At 35.4% G+C, this 14,408-nt stretch overlaps 1 protein-coding gene across 1 annotated transcript; it reads right to left on the reverse strand.

Moving 5' to 3' along the window:
- Window positions 1-3,670: 3,670 nt before the first annotated feature.
- On the reverse strand, window positions 3,671-11,767 carry LOC133203100 (hemicentin-2-like). Its single transcript, XM_061338950.1, has 15 exons — window positions 11,552-11,767; window positions 10,942-11,022; window positions 10,448-10,499; window positions 10,281-10,316; window positions 9,878-10,030; window positions 9,695-9,787; window positions 8,928-9,194; window positions 8,319-8,606; window positions 7,707-7,825; window positions 7,032-7,182; window positions 6,364-6,630; window positions 5,394-5,469; window positions 4,696-4,765; window positions 4,315-4,445; window positions 3,671-3,767 (listed from the first exon to the last, which is right to left on the reverse strand). Exons 1-15 carry the CDS (start codon window positions 11,765-11,767, stop codon window positions 3,671-3,673), a joined length of 2,097 nt encoding a protein of 698 aa, XP_061194934.1.
- Window positions 11,768-14,408: the final 2,641 nt, after the last annotated feature.

Below are 14,408 nucleotides of genomic sequence, written 5' to 3' on the forward strand. Positions count from 1 at the left end.
CGAGAAACTTGTGTACATATATATACTGGAAAAATGTAGACAAATTTTACTACATCAAAAATGCAGAAAAAAAGTCAGTTGAGTTGTACATGCAAAAATACTGATATAATTATAACATGAAAACCATTCTCTGCCCCCTCCACCTGGTATCACTCTCCCCTCCTCACCACCCACTCAGTCCCAATATCTCTCTCTTCTTCCCTCTACCTCCCCACTCACCCTCCCCCCGACCCACTCTCCCTCTTTCCCACCCTCTACCTCCTCACTCACATTCTCTCTCCCACCCTCTACCTCCCCACTCACACTCTTTCTCCCCTCACGCTCTCTCCCACCCTCTACCTCCCCACTCACACTCTTTCTCCCCTCACTCTCTCTCTCCCACCCTCTACCTCCCCACTCACACTTTTCTCCCCTCACTCTCTCTCTCTCTCCCACCCCACTCACACTTTTCTCCCCTCACTCTCTCTCTCTCTCCCACCCTCTACCTCCCCACTCACACCCTTTCTCCCCTCACTCTCTCTCTCTCACCCTCTACCTCCCCACTCACACTCTCTCTCCCCACCTCTTTCTCCCTCTCCCCACTATCTCTCTCTCTCTCTTTATTTATTTCTTGACCGTCTGACACAGTTACAGTTTGGCCTTGTAAAATAAATTATATTACTAATACATAGATGTTTTAATGTTTTTACAATAAAAAATAATGGGGAAAATACCTATTCTACAACAAAAAGAAAAATGTTATCGTTACTTTAAATAAATCATAAAATGTTTATTCTTGATCTTTTTACTTTTAAATGGATTTAGCAGAAATGTTTATTTATGCAAAAAATAAATGCAATTAAAAATTATACGGGCGATAACTTCACACAACAGAAAATACTGCTTACCAGTTCACGATTAGATCATAGCGTTGTTTGCGTATTTAGTGAAGAAGAATTCTATTTGCTTGAAGAACAATACTTTTTAATAGCATGCAAGGAAGATGATATGTCAGCTTGAAATCCCAGTTCGTATATTATTTGATGTACCATTATGAAAAGTATCTAAATTATCCACATGCTGAGAGAAGGTCTATAAAATATACTTTTTTGACCAAGTATGCAAATAGGGTTTGACATTCACTATCCCTTTCCCTTGTATGCATTCAATTTACTTAAATTTTATATTTTTATAATTTTTGTCCTGTTCAGATATCGTGCCGTTGCGTTGAATGTTAGCCAAAATGCATTTGCATCATGACTCCCTCGTTGTTATACGCAATACCCGGTATGTCATATTTTCTCATTGCACATGAATGTTCGTTTTGTGCTTTATTCAAATGCGTACTGTTAATAAAACCTACATTTAACCTTTACTTGTTGCATAGTTCTGCCCTACTAACCACAGATTTACAATTAACGCTTTTGAATTGGATAGCATTAAATGATTTACCGTTGGGCAATCAGTGTAATTTGAGTAAATGTTCACCTTATAACAGGCCTTACCCATACTTCTGGGAAAATTACAATCATTTAATTAAGCAGTAAAACCATTCAATGAAAAAAGAGAGCCATGCAAAATGTGTGCTTAAAAATTGTTACAACGTTGCCTCTGTCGCGCATAGCACCCTCATGAAGCCCTGTAACATTATAGAGATAAAATTTGTAAATCTGCATTACGATGCACACCAAAAATCAGCTCAATATCTGCAAGCGTTTAGAAAAAAATCGCGGAAAACCCTTAAAAATTGAAAAGGTCGTAATTCGGTCAAAAATCAATGAAGCGGAACGAAATGCAAACTTGATCTGTAACTCATCAAGATATACTCACATACCAAAAATCTGCTCAATATCTGCAAGCGTTTAGGAAAAAAGTGCGGAAAACCAAGTGGGACAGACTGACAGACAGACAGACGGACGGACAGACTCAGAGGAAACCTATAGTCTCCTCCGGTTTCACCGGTAGGGGTCTAATAAATATATGGCTTTAAGATTAATGAATAATACATTAGCAGGCATGCTTATGAAAATTTCCTAAGACATATCTCAAGTTAAGATGTCGTAAATTCCATTCCAAGCAGTTCTTTCTTTCTTTTTTAATTTTTGATCCTATTGCCATATGCTTGTGCAGATGTAAGAGTTGGGTGGGTGGTTGGGGAGTCATTGTGTTCGGTCCCCTGTTTTTTTTTTTTTTTTTTTTTTGAGTTATTAAAAGTATAAAGTATATAGTAAACTACCCCCCCCCCCCTACACAACATGGACCCCTGGTAAAAATGGCAAGGAAAGTTTTATAAATGAACATGTTCTGTGTATCTGTGAAGACAAGCGACTTAACCCCCACCAGGACAAACACCCTCCCCCTACAAACAAGAAAAGGTTTATCAGGTTTGGAGAAGTTGGAGTTTTTCCCTTGCATTGTCAAAACATATCCGAGTCGGAATTTTTTTGAGTGGGTGGCACCCCCCCCCCCCCCCGTTGAAGAAATGCATGGATCTGCATATGATATGTAAATTAGTAAGTTTCACACATTTTAATAAAGATATAACTACTGACAAAGTGATTATTTTTCTATTGTCGTAACCGATTAAAAAAACAAACAAAAAAAAAACTATCAAAGGAAATGCCAGATTTTTCACTGAATAGGTCAATGAATTGAGAGAGAGAGAGAGAGAGAGGGAGAGAGAGAGAAATAAATGGCATGTTTACATGTATTTCAAAAGAGTTTAAATAAAACTACTTTAGAAAGTTTTAACTTGCTGCAATACATGATTACTACATCAATAAATTAATGAATAGATTTTCATTTATTGCTTCATCTATTTCCCTTTATTTATGTACATGCTTACATATGATATACAGTGACACGGCATAATGTTTAGTTAATTGATTTAACTCATAAAAGAAATTAATATTGTACAAAAATTATTGGATTAATTACGCAAACAATGTGCTTTCAATAATTTCTTGTTTTTTTTCCTGGCAGCAGCGCTTCTTAAATCACATAAGATATGTCTTAGGACACCCTCGTCGTCGTCTTAAAGTTAGGACTAAGATTAGGAAATCTCCTAAGATAGGATAGCTTTGCTGGCCTCACTTAAGACCAAGATATGTCGTAAGTTCATCTTAAAAGATGTCTTAGTCCTAAGATAGCTTCATAAGCATGCCTGCTGCTTCCATCGTCCCAAGCCAAGGTCTGGAGTCTGCATATATTATAGCTTTCTTCTACCCGTGGCTGCTTGATCACATAAAATTACATAATAATTACGCCTTTAAGGTGTGATGTCAAGTTAAAATAATGAAAATAATTGTTTCCATCGCAATTGAAATCAGCAACACAAGAAATGTTACGATAGACTGTGAAACTGCGGTATTGAAAGGTCGCGTCAAAGTTCATTTACTGACAATGCATTACTCGCATTGGTTAAAACTTTAATAATCTACGAAATACTCTCTTCTCCTTCAACCACGGCCAGAATGGGAGAAGATTGTACATTAGGGCCATGGTTTGCGACGAAAGATGATATTTTAACAGAAAAGAGGAGGTTATCAAAAACCCGGTAGTAGCGAGAGAATCTGAGGAAAGGGATCAATAACATAATGGAACAAAAGCCAAAAACATAATTTATTACAGGTACATATTATGTAAATATTGATCTGGACGGCTATCTTCCCGCCAAGAGGAGCTATGGGCGCTATCCACCCAATGGAGCTATGGGCGCTATAGAGGTGTGTCCACCCAGTTGAGGCTGTTTAGTGTAGACTGTCATTTTCTCAGCAAGTGGCCCAGAGCTTTAAAAAAACAACGAATGCTGTAAACATACACTTTAGTCAAAAGAAAAAAATGCTGTTAACATAGTAATAAGATGAACAACTTTTGTACAAATATAGTCAAATGAACAGCTTTTGTACAGACATAGTCTGAACAGCTTTTGTACAGACATACATGTAGTCTAATGAACAATTGTCGCAAAGATAGCCATAATAAGGAACAACTATTGTTAACATAGTCAAAAGAACAAGTGCTGTAAACATAGTCAAATGAACAATTACTGTAAACATAGCCAAACGAACAAGTACTGTAAACATAGTCAAATGAACAAGTGCAGTAAACATAGTCAAATGAACAAGTGCAGTAAACATAGTTAGATGAACACTCCTGCAAACACAGTAAAATAAACAATTCATTGCTTTAAACAAAGCAAGATGAACAACTGCTGTTAACATAGTAAAATTAACAACTGTTGTAAATATAGTCAAATGAGTACACTGTAACTGTTATACAAACATACTAAAATGAACATTTGTTGTCAGGAGAGAGAGAGAGAGAGAGACGTACAATTGACTTGTGATGCCGTTGTTTTGTCTCCCTTCAAACGTATCCCCTCCTGCCTCCACAGACCATATGACTGTGTCCCCGGGTCGACCCACCACGCCTAAGTGTTTCCCAGATAAACAGATTGGGGACGTCTACAGAAAAAAGTATGATCTACATATCATTTTGTCAAAAATGTTCATAATTTCTTACTATTGATTAGTTTTTACCTTTAAAAATGTAAATTGCATTTAAAATTTTCAGAACAAAAAAAAATGCTTCGTACCATCATCGAAAATGTTTCTCCGACTAAGAATAAAGCTAATGTATCTGAGCACGATTTCCAAACCTAAGCAAATTCATAAAAGTTATAAATCTATAATTTAAGAAAAATTAACTCTTTACCGGTGTGTAAGATTTAAAACCGTATACGATCCCCGAATTCATGACGTCACAGTTTCCGGGACATTGACCCCTGAAGGTAAAAAAAAATTCCTTCTGATTTGATTTTCATATCTTAATACTAAAAATAATTCGTAATCAACATTATTTTATAGTAAATAGTCTAAAACAATCTCTTTCTGAATACATCGCCTGACACAATGACTCCAATATGCATCAAGTTCTGTAATTTCCATATATTGAATATTATATTTCACAGAATAAAGTTCTTTGTTTTTGTGTTTAAAAGGGTTGTCTTCCAAATGGCTCATTTGAAAATTTTTGAGGTTAATTGACTTCTTATTTAAGACACGTTGCCCAATCAATATAAACTAGCCTTTCAAAGATATTTTTTCCCGTTTCACAAAAAAGTGAATAAACTCAAGGCGACACACGAACAATGCATACAGGTGATATTTTCAGTTTTGGGGGGTATGACAAAAATCATGTTAGAAACATTAAATATCAATATACATATATACATATAGTAGTGAAATCGAAAGCAGCCAATCTAAATAGCGCGAAAATATGTTTCTTAATAAAAAAAAAATACAATAAAATGAAAATAGACATGATCGAATCTATTGAAAAATGTTTATAAGTAGCAAAAGAAGCCATTGGGCTATACATTTGAAATCTTTTAATGTCACTTATTCACTTACCCACAAGAGACACCGATCTTGGTGGAACATGCCTTGAATGTAGAATTACACTGAAGAGGTCCAATGTTTTTGTATACTAAAAATATAAGACTTAAAGATTTCTTAAACAAAAACACGTCTTATAAGCCGTTTTGTTATCAAGAGTTATATCTAGACTATACAGAAAAAAATGAGGCCAAACTCTAAAATGTAGGTCAATCTGATCAGCTCGGAATCACATGTAGTGTTATAGTCATTTGTACAGAAAAAAAGTCAAACTCTGAAATGTAGATTAACCTGCTTTAACGCTTAAAAATTGTTTTTAAAAAATGATTTTGAAGGCAAATTATTTGTATCTTTTAAAGTAAAACTTAATACATTGCTGATCTTGAGAATTAAGTTCACCCTAAAAGGGCTAAGCCTCTATAATGAAAAAAAAAACTAAATTGAAAGCGAATATAGTCTAGATATTAACGTTTCAAGTTGTAAAGGAGATCTAATACTTTGTACATCCAAGTGATGGACAGAACAGAAGCTAGGTTGTCTCCCCTTTTCTCTCTTTTCAGCCTCTTTTCTCCCCTCTTCTAACCTTTCTTATTCACCATTCAACCTCGTGTTAAAATCCTCCTAGAAACCCATCTTTTCACCCCCTACCTCGTCAATTCACCCACTTTCTTTTTTTTTCAAATAATCTTTTTTTTAATCTCTTTCCTCTTCCACCTCTAATCACCCTCCTTCCTATCCATACTAACCTCTTTCTTCTCACACTCTTCCTCCTCCCACAATTGTCCTCCTCCTCCCTCTCCCACCATCTCAATTTTTTCACCCTCTTCCTAGCTCTCTCGCTAACCCCTTTACCCCATCGTCCTTGCTCTCCTTCTAACCCCTTCTTTTCTTTTCACGCCCCAATTTCTTCAGCCATCCTCTTTTTCTCTTCATCTCCTCTTTTGCTTTCTCCTTGCATTCTTTTTCTGTCAGTCATGCTATTCACCCAATGTGTAATCTCCAGCGGTTCCTTGTGTACTCGTTCCGTTACAGACGTAAAGTCCAGAATCCACTTCCGGGTTAAATCCAGTAATTATCATATTACCATTTGGAAGCATAATATATTTGCTGGGGTCAGAGTTCAAAGGCGATGACCCAACCTTCTGCCATGTTAAAGTAGGTGTGGGATTACCACTTCCGGAACACTGGAGTTCTATGAAGGTTTCCGAAGTCACCGGAAGTTCTTCTGTCTGTGTTTGGACTACCAGCGGAACTAGTTAAAACAACGATAATTTTTGAACACAGCGCATTTATGATTCAAAATTTAAGGTATTCAGGTAAATTTAAATATTGTACTTAGAAAAATGTTAAGTACTACTTATTCTATCGCTGAAAATGATTTAATTACAGTATGAGTATGAATATTGTTGATTCACATTATTTTTTTTTCAAAACGTCAAACACTATCAGTTGTCGCACATCAAGAAATATTTCTCGGAATTTCTAGAAATATATAATGTCAATTACAATTTTTCCCCACAGTTTTATTGTCATGTGCGATAATTTTTTTGTTCTTAGTTAAGAGAGAAAGCCAAAACACAAGGATTAAAAAACTGAATTTTTGTTGTCATATAAAAAAGTAAAAAAAAAAAATCTAAAGCAGATTTTCTTTACCTATAACGTTAAGATGCCCAGAGGCAGTGGCGGATCCAAATGAATTGGAGGCGTTGCACATATAATCTCCTTCACTGAATTGATCTACGTGGACGATAGTGATGGAGCCGTCTGGGTTTATCCTCACATCTTTCGGTACAGCTGTACCTGTCTATGACAAAAATTTTATGTTCGATACTTAAGGCAGCTCTGAATACAGACTAAAAGTGTTAATTAGACGTTGAGAAAACTACAGTTTGCCATTACTAATATTATTCAGATAGTTTATTTTCAACAATTGATACTTATCATATTTCCCAAGAAAAAATGTTGAAAGACAAAAACGTATTAGTGAACAGAAATCACTGCTGCTTACTTTTATTGGAGAAATATATGCAAAGAAGATATTTTTCCTTTAAAAACTAAAGATTTTCATTCAATCTTACATATGAGCCAGATTATTGGAACTGCAAATAAATGTCAATGAGTAGGAACTCTTTAATGTGCAATGGCTAGAGTGTAGATATCTCGAAGAGAGAAACTAAAGCAGTTTGTTTTCACGAAATGTATTTAATCTCAATATCTCGACTCGAAGTTTTTTCGCAAGACCCATCGAGTTTGCGATAAGGAGATTTCACTGTATCAACATTTATGGCTTAAAATTAAGCTAAAGTTGAAAAAGAAACATTTTCTAACCTTCGGGAAAGTCCAAGTGACAGAGGATTGTGGATTTCCGGCTGCATCACACCGGAGAATCACAGTCTCTCCAATAGTAGCCGTCTCTGTGCCAGGCCCTTTCATTATCACAGGTTTAGCTATAACACGGAAAAATGTCGTGTAATTCAAAATTCGAAATTAGCTCAATTTTGCCCAATTTGAATTTGCTGAATTTTACAATAAAGTAAAGAAGACAAACTCCAAATACTTAGTAAATTTTTCTATAACCTGTATCTACATGAGTTTATATATTTATAATTTTATAAGATTGTTAAAATTACAACGCCTAAGGGTTCTTTGACCCTCTGGTGAGAGAGATAAATTAAATTACTGGGATTAATACTCCTGTTCCCTTAAAATACTGTCAAATAAAAAGTTCGGCCATTTCTGTCAAAATGTGCAAGATATATGCTGAATTGTGTGCCTTCGATTATGATTTAGATTATTTATTTCGGAAAATCAAAAACATTAAAGCAAAACTTTATATGATTAATGATTAGGGATAAGGAACCTTAAAGAAACAACAGAGCATTGCAGATCGAGAACATGTGGTATTAGGTAAAGAATATACATGTAGAAGAATTTACTTGCAATGAACAGTGACGTTGGCTATTTGACTCTGTGACTGGTAAGCATTCAACACATTGCACGTGTATTGCCCAGTACTCATAGCATCCGGGTTACTGATATGCAAAGTGCTCCGCCCACCTCCTGTTTGCGCTTGTGACGTCACGTTCTGCCTTGTTCCATCCGGGCCAAGGTGGAACCACTGGACACGGGGAGGCGGAATTCCCTTGAATGTGCAGAGGAAATCTAAAGACGGGGTTGCCGAAGCTGTGACGTCAAGGGTCTTCGGTGTCAAGGTTACCTGAATAGGATCTTAAATCAAATAAAATAATTATATTCTTAGAAGCATCAGCGCATACAAGTGATACCTCATTGCAGATATAGTCATTATTATTTACAGTAAATTATTCCACAAAATTTCTACATTTTAGTCTCCATGTGCATAATATTCATGATTGATATGGTCAAGGACAATATTTTTAGAGATACAATGAAACATTTTCACGTAATATGGGGTAATAATGATATTGACCCAATGGTACCTCCACAGACGATTGACTTTTCCTTTACTACCAGGAACCGGAAAAGGTGACTTACCTTTTACGACCATTTACCGGAAAAAGATTGACTTACCTATAACGACAAGGTATATATGTTTCTCGAAGCTTCCGAATATGTTGCTAGCTTTACAGGTAAACATTCTGCTGTCAAGATACTGCGCATTAGAGATTTCCAAGCCTTCCGTAGACTGTACATAACGGCCATGCTGTGTTGGATCCACCCCAGGATTCCAATCTGTATCCGCTCTCGGCGCACCGGAAGTCTTACACGGAAGTGTGACATCACTTCCATGTTCCACCGTCATAATGTCATTAGCTGGCCCAACAATAGAAGGGGCAGCTGGAATAAAATTTTTAAAGTTTATTTTGTAGGACTGCCTGTTTTATTCACTTAAGAAGCCTGATCCTTTATATACTCCTACACTACTAGAATCATGTCGTATTAATTAAGGTGAAAATAAAGTTGATCTATTTCATTTTCTACACTGGGTCCCAATCATTCTTTCTGAGGAAAAATCTTCAACAACAACAAAGTATTGATGAACAAAAAACATTGTTGCTTACATACATGTAGAAGCATGAGAAAAACATATTGCATAGTTATGAAAATAAATTATTCTATAACTTCATCTTGGTTTAATATAATATTTAAAATTATTTTTGAATTGATTATTAATTGTTTCTTATATTGTACATTTCAGTTTATTTACTTTTAGGGGCAAATTACTCTAACTGCATAGAAGTACCATGAAATTGGACCTCTTCAGTGTGTAGTGGCTTCTTAATCGAGTTGTGATATGCATAATAGTATTTTGATGAAACAGAAAAAGCAAAACGTACCTAATCTGTTGCAACACATATCTAAGGACTTCTGGGAAGGAGCTTCACCTTTAACGCCAGGAGGTCCCTGAAGACCCATGTCTCCCTTTTCGCCTGTATAAAGCATACATCAAGTTCAGTACGTGATCATGCGCTCTTGTACCTTTAAATGTGGTTTCAAAACATTTCTAAGTAATTATTTACCCTTTTCCCCTGGCAGACCAGAATTTCCCCGTGGACCCATTACACCTGGTTCACCCTTAGGACCCAGAGGTCCAATGGGACCGGAAGTTCCAACACTTCCGGAATCACCCTTTGGTCCCGGAGGTCCATTTAGACCCGGATCTCCTTTTAAGCCTAAACATCAAATGGTAAATTTGATTCCTGGATTGAACATATGTTCACCGAATTTTGCTTTAAATACTTCTGTTAAACACAATAAAATCTACAATAAAAATCTGTAAATAATTTATACAGATTCTCTTTAAATCTTCTGAATGTTGACACATCTTATATAAATATTGTGTGTACGGTTTGTTAGATATCTATTTAAATACTTGAATTGGCCTTAAAAATACCTTGACAATATGTTGTTGTAAATATTTACCTATGTCACCTTTAAGACCGGCGTCACCTTTTGGGCCTACATAAATCAGATAAGAACCATGAGATCGGTGCACTTATGACCTAAGTACTGCATATATGTATACAGATATGTACACAATGGTAATGTTGTGCTGACGTGTTTGTTAAGATGCCGATGAGTGTACGTACCTGGTAGGCAGATCTTTGAGGCATTTCCGCACCTCGACATTAAGGCATCCAGCTAAAAAAAAATAGAAATCAATCTTATCGCATACAAATAATTCTTTTTACTTCATAAAGTATTTTGATGCTACTTGTGCCATTAGAATTCTATAGATACGATGGTAAAGTTTTTACAATACACGTATTTCGATGTATATGAAGTTCTTGCTTCTGTAAATTGGTTTATAAATTCCGTGTTTCTGCATCATTCAGGAAGTCCATTTAAGAGGAGTCGAAAAATGCAATCCTTTAATTTTACATATAAAAACTCTCTTTAGTATAAGTTTGCTAAAATCCAATAAACTAAAACGCAATTCAACTTACGTATTATAAACAGATAACATTTTTTTTCAGAAATTTTTTAACGTTTAAGGAGGTCTTCCCCAGTAAATACGCCATTCAAAATAATTTAAGGATTCATACTCCAGTAAATCTGACAATGTCAAAATTCCTGCTTTTACCTGCTTCTGTGTGATTTCTTGTAAAAGGCTACTGTATTGGGCTGTAGTTAACTGCCGCTTGTCTCGTGTCACTTTGTCAGTCTGTGAATTAAAACGAGAATATTAACTTAATTTGTTTTCATTAAAAAATGTGCATAAATTTAAAGCATAAATACGATAAACTGAAGAAGTGGAAATATTTTGGAGTCTTGAAAGGAAATAGGAGCGTCAGAGGGACAGATATCTATTTAATGCTACTTTAGGGGGTCATTATATGCGAAGTATTTTTGTAAAAAAAATTATCCTTTGTTTCACTGCTTCGACCGGTTTTTTTTTTTATAATGGGGTGGGGGGTGTTGTGGGGTGTTGTGTTGTGCTTGTATTAAACCGGGCTTTATTTTACCACCATAACAAAGGTCGTCCGTTATGGATTGAGGCCGACTTTTAGTTTTTATGTTTAGTATAGAATTCTTGACAGTCCAATATTAAATTGACCCTCTTATCGTTAATAAGCTTAAACAAATACAAGTAAATCGGGATTTTTTAAGTTAAAAAAGGACCTGAATTCCCGATGCATATTTTTTTTATGAATTAAAGAAAAAAAAAATCAAATCAAAATGTTATGGCTTACCTTGACATCAAAAATCTTAACCCTTGAAATCACCCTGTCTTTTTCAAGAAAAGCAACTCTGAATTTCAAGTCCTCTATTTCCTTATATTGAAGAAATAAAAACACGCCAATGACGATTAAGAAAATACACAAAACAACGAGAATGAACAATAAAAGCAAGGATGACCAGCGTTTCTGATTTTTTTCAATGGTGTAATCCGAATTTCCTCCCTTCATTTTTTGTGACACACGCATAAACAGAGGAAAGAGACAGTAAGAGATAAGCGTCAACTTTACTGAATGAATTTGTGAAACCCAAGAAGTCTGAGATTGAAAGGTCACATGCCTCTTATCTTTGTATGTCACGGTGTTGGTAGTATAAGTAAATCCATATAATGATATGAACATGGAGAGAGAGAGAGAGAGAGAGAGAGAAAGAGAGATTTTGTTTGTTTAACGAATGAAACATTACCACTTACCGGTGGAGGGTTGCAAATTAAGACTTCTTCTCGGCACTTACGGCCTTTGAGCAGTGAGGGATGTTTTTCTTGCCAGTACCTCGGTTTATACGATCTTTTCTCAATTTTCCGCAGTTGAATTCGAACCCTCGACGTTAGGATCATCTCCTTACTCCGCGACTCGAGCAAATGTCATAACCACTGCGCCACGCGGTCGACGAGAGAGAGAGAGAGAGAGAGAGAGGGAGAGAGAGAGAGAGAGAGAATAAGCACTGTTTCTTCTATGAAAATCATGTTTACATTATTATTGTACATACACTGTATATATATTAAGATATATCAATCTATTTTCATCATTCTATAAGATTGAAAAGAGGAATGGGAACTAATATAAGTTTGGAAAAAAATTAATGATTTATTAGTTTACAAAATTAGCAATAAATAAAACTTTCAATGACTAAAACGTATTTTATTAATGACATTTGACGCTTGATGCTCAGCGTTAAGTCAGTGCAGTGCATGTTTACATGTACCTTTAAGTGTTTGTCCCTTTATTGACTAAAAGAATCACATGATTTCGTATTGTAAATAAATTAAACATATTATCCTCCCACCAGACTCTAGAATATTAAGATAACTCTGGTAGTACTGAACTGATCTCCCTTTGAACAACGTAAAAGTACAACGACCAATGCAATGTAACTAACATTTGTGCTAATGCTCAGTAACCATTACCATTGACAAATCATTTGATTAAGCTTTCACACTTTTGAATGATGACGGTAACCGGTTACTTGTCACGTGATGATGTTTGTTTGTTTGTTTACTGTCCCTTCTTTTTATTTATATTGAGAGGCCACCACTTGCCGGTAGAGGGCTGCAGATTTAGACCTGCACTCGACACTTACGACCTTTAAGCAGTGAGGGATCTTTTTCGTACCAGCACCTCGGTTTATACGGTCTCATCCGAAGGATCGGTCTCCACGTTCCGCAGTGGGATTTAAACCTGCGACGTATGAATCAACTCCTTATTCCGCGACTCTAGAGCAAACGCTCTAAATACTGCGCCACGCAGGCGACCGTGAGTTTAGCCCACGACTTAACACAGTCTCGTGGTGACGAGAACTCAGCTCACAAAAAGTTGATTTTCACTGCAATAACCTTATATTAAACAGTTCATAATTACGTTTAAATTAAATTTTATTTATTTAATCAATTTAAAAAAGAATCATAGTCAAGCAGGACTGTAAAAATAACCCCGAGATACTCGAAGGTTCGAGATTCAAGCATGTTATTGTCAGGACAACTCTGTTCGACATTTCTGTGATATTCGACGTATACTTTGTCCAAGTTGACAATGCCCAACTGTAAAATATTTTTAAAAAATCCATGTAATTAATTTTGTTTAAAATTAAAAATGAAAATTATTCAAGCTCGCTGTGACGACATAATACAGAAGAAACAAATTAAATTTTCTGTTAAAATAAATTGAGAAGTTCAGAAGTATTTTTTTTTTTTCAAAGAAGAATAAATGCTTTAACAAGATGATTAGGACTAAATGTTAAGTCTTTGGGATAGTTTAACGAATCTTTTGGAAAATAGACCCTGAATCAAATTTCAGATATTCACCTTTTGCATTATATGTACAGTCCAAAAAATTTAAATAAAACCAATTTTTGTCAAATTTAAGATTTCATCAAATTTTGTAGTGTCAGGTTTTGTAACAGACTTGTCAAAATAGATATAACAGCTACTAGTACTTTCATATAATTTGGTTGATTTTTCTTCAGATCCTTATTAACAGGTATAGCTATGCATATTTAGTCTATATATCGTTTTTTATGCTATTGTCTGAGGTTTTTTATCATGTTACGTACGTCTCGCACATTAACGTGACGACTTTTACGCCAACAACCCTCAATAACATTTCGGAACCCCTCCAATTATCACGTCAAAGCTCGTAAACATAACCATATTCTCGCCCTTTGACCTTGTGTCAAGCAATTAATCAATGATACTCAAATTTCAATCATTGCACTATATTCTCCAAAAATACGGTGCATAGCGCAAGTGCACTGTCATAAAAAGGGGCGATAATTACTCAGTTTTTAATACACAGGAACATCTCGGGGACAACGTATAATGTGTTAATGCAACAATTACGATGGAATAATTACAAAGCGAAAGCGACACCTTCAAGTAGACGTTACATGTTCGTGTGTCCACCTCTGGGGCTCCCTAAGGGAAACATGAAATTTTAATTTTTTTCCCTTGTAAAATTGAACCTAATCTTTTTTTTCCTTCATTAAAAATATGATTACACATGTACTTAATATGCATTCGTCACTGATGGTTAAGATACGTTTGAATCTTTAATATTTTAATGTTAAAAAAATAAAATAATAAAAAAACAAAAACAA

Source organism: Saccostrea echinata, unplaced genomic scaffold (assembly GCF_033153115.1).
Source record: "Saccostrea echinata isolate AGI-Se365-2 ecotype Australia unplaced genomic scaffold, CSIRO_AGI_Sech_v1 ptg000048l, whole genome shotgun sequence".
NCBI classification, from domain to species: Eukaryota; Metazoa; Mollusca; class Bivalvia; order Ostreida; family Ostreidae; genus Saccostrea; species Saccostrea echinata.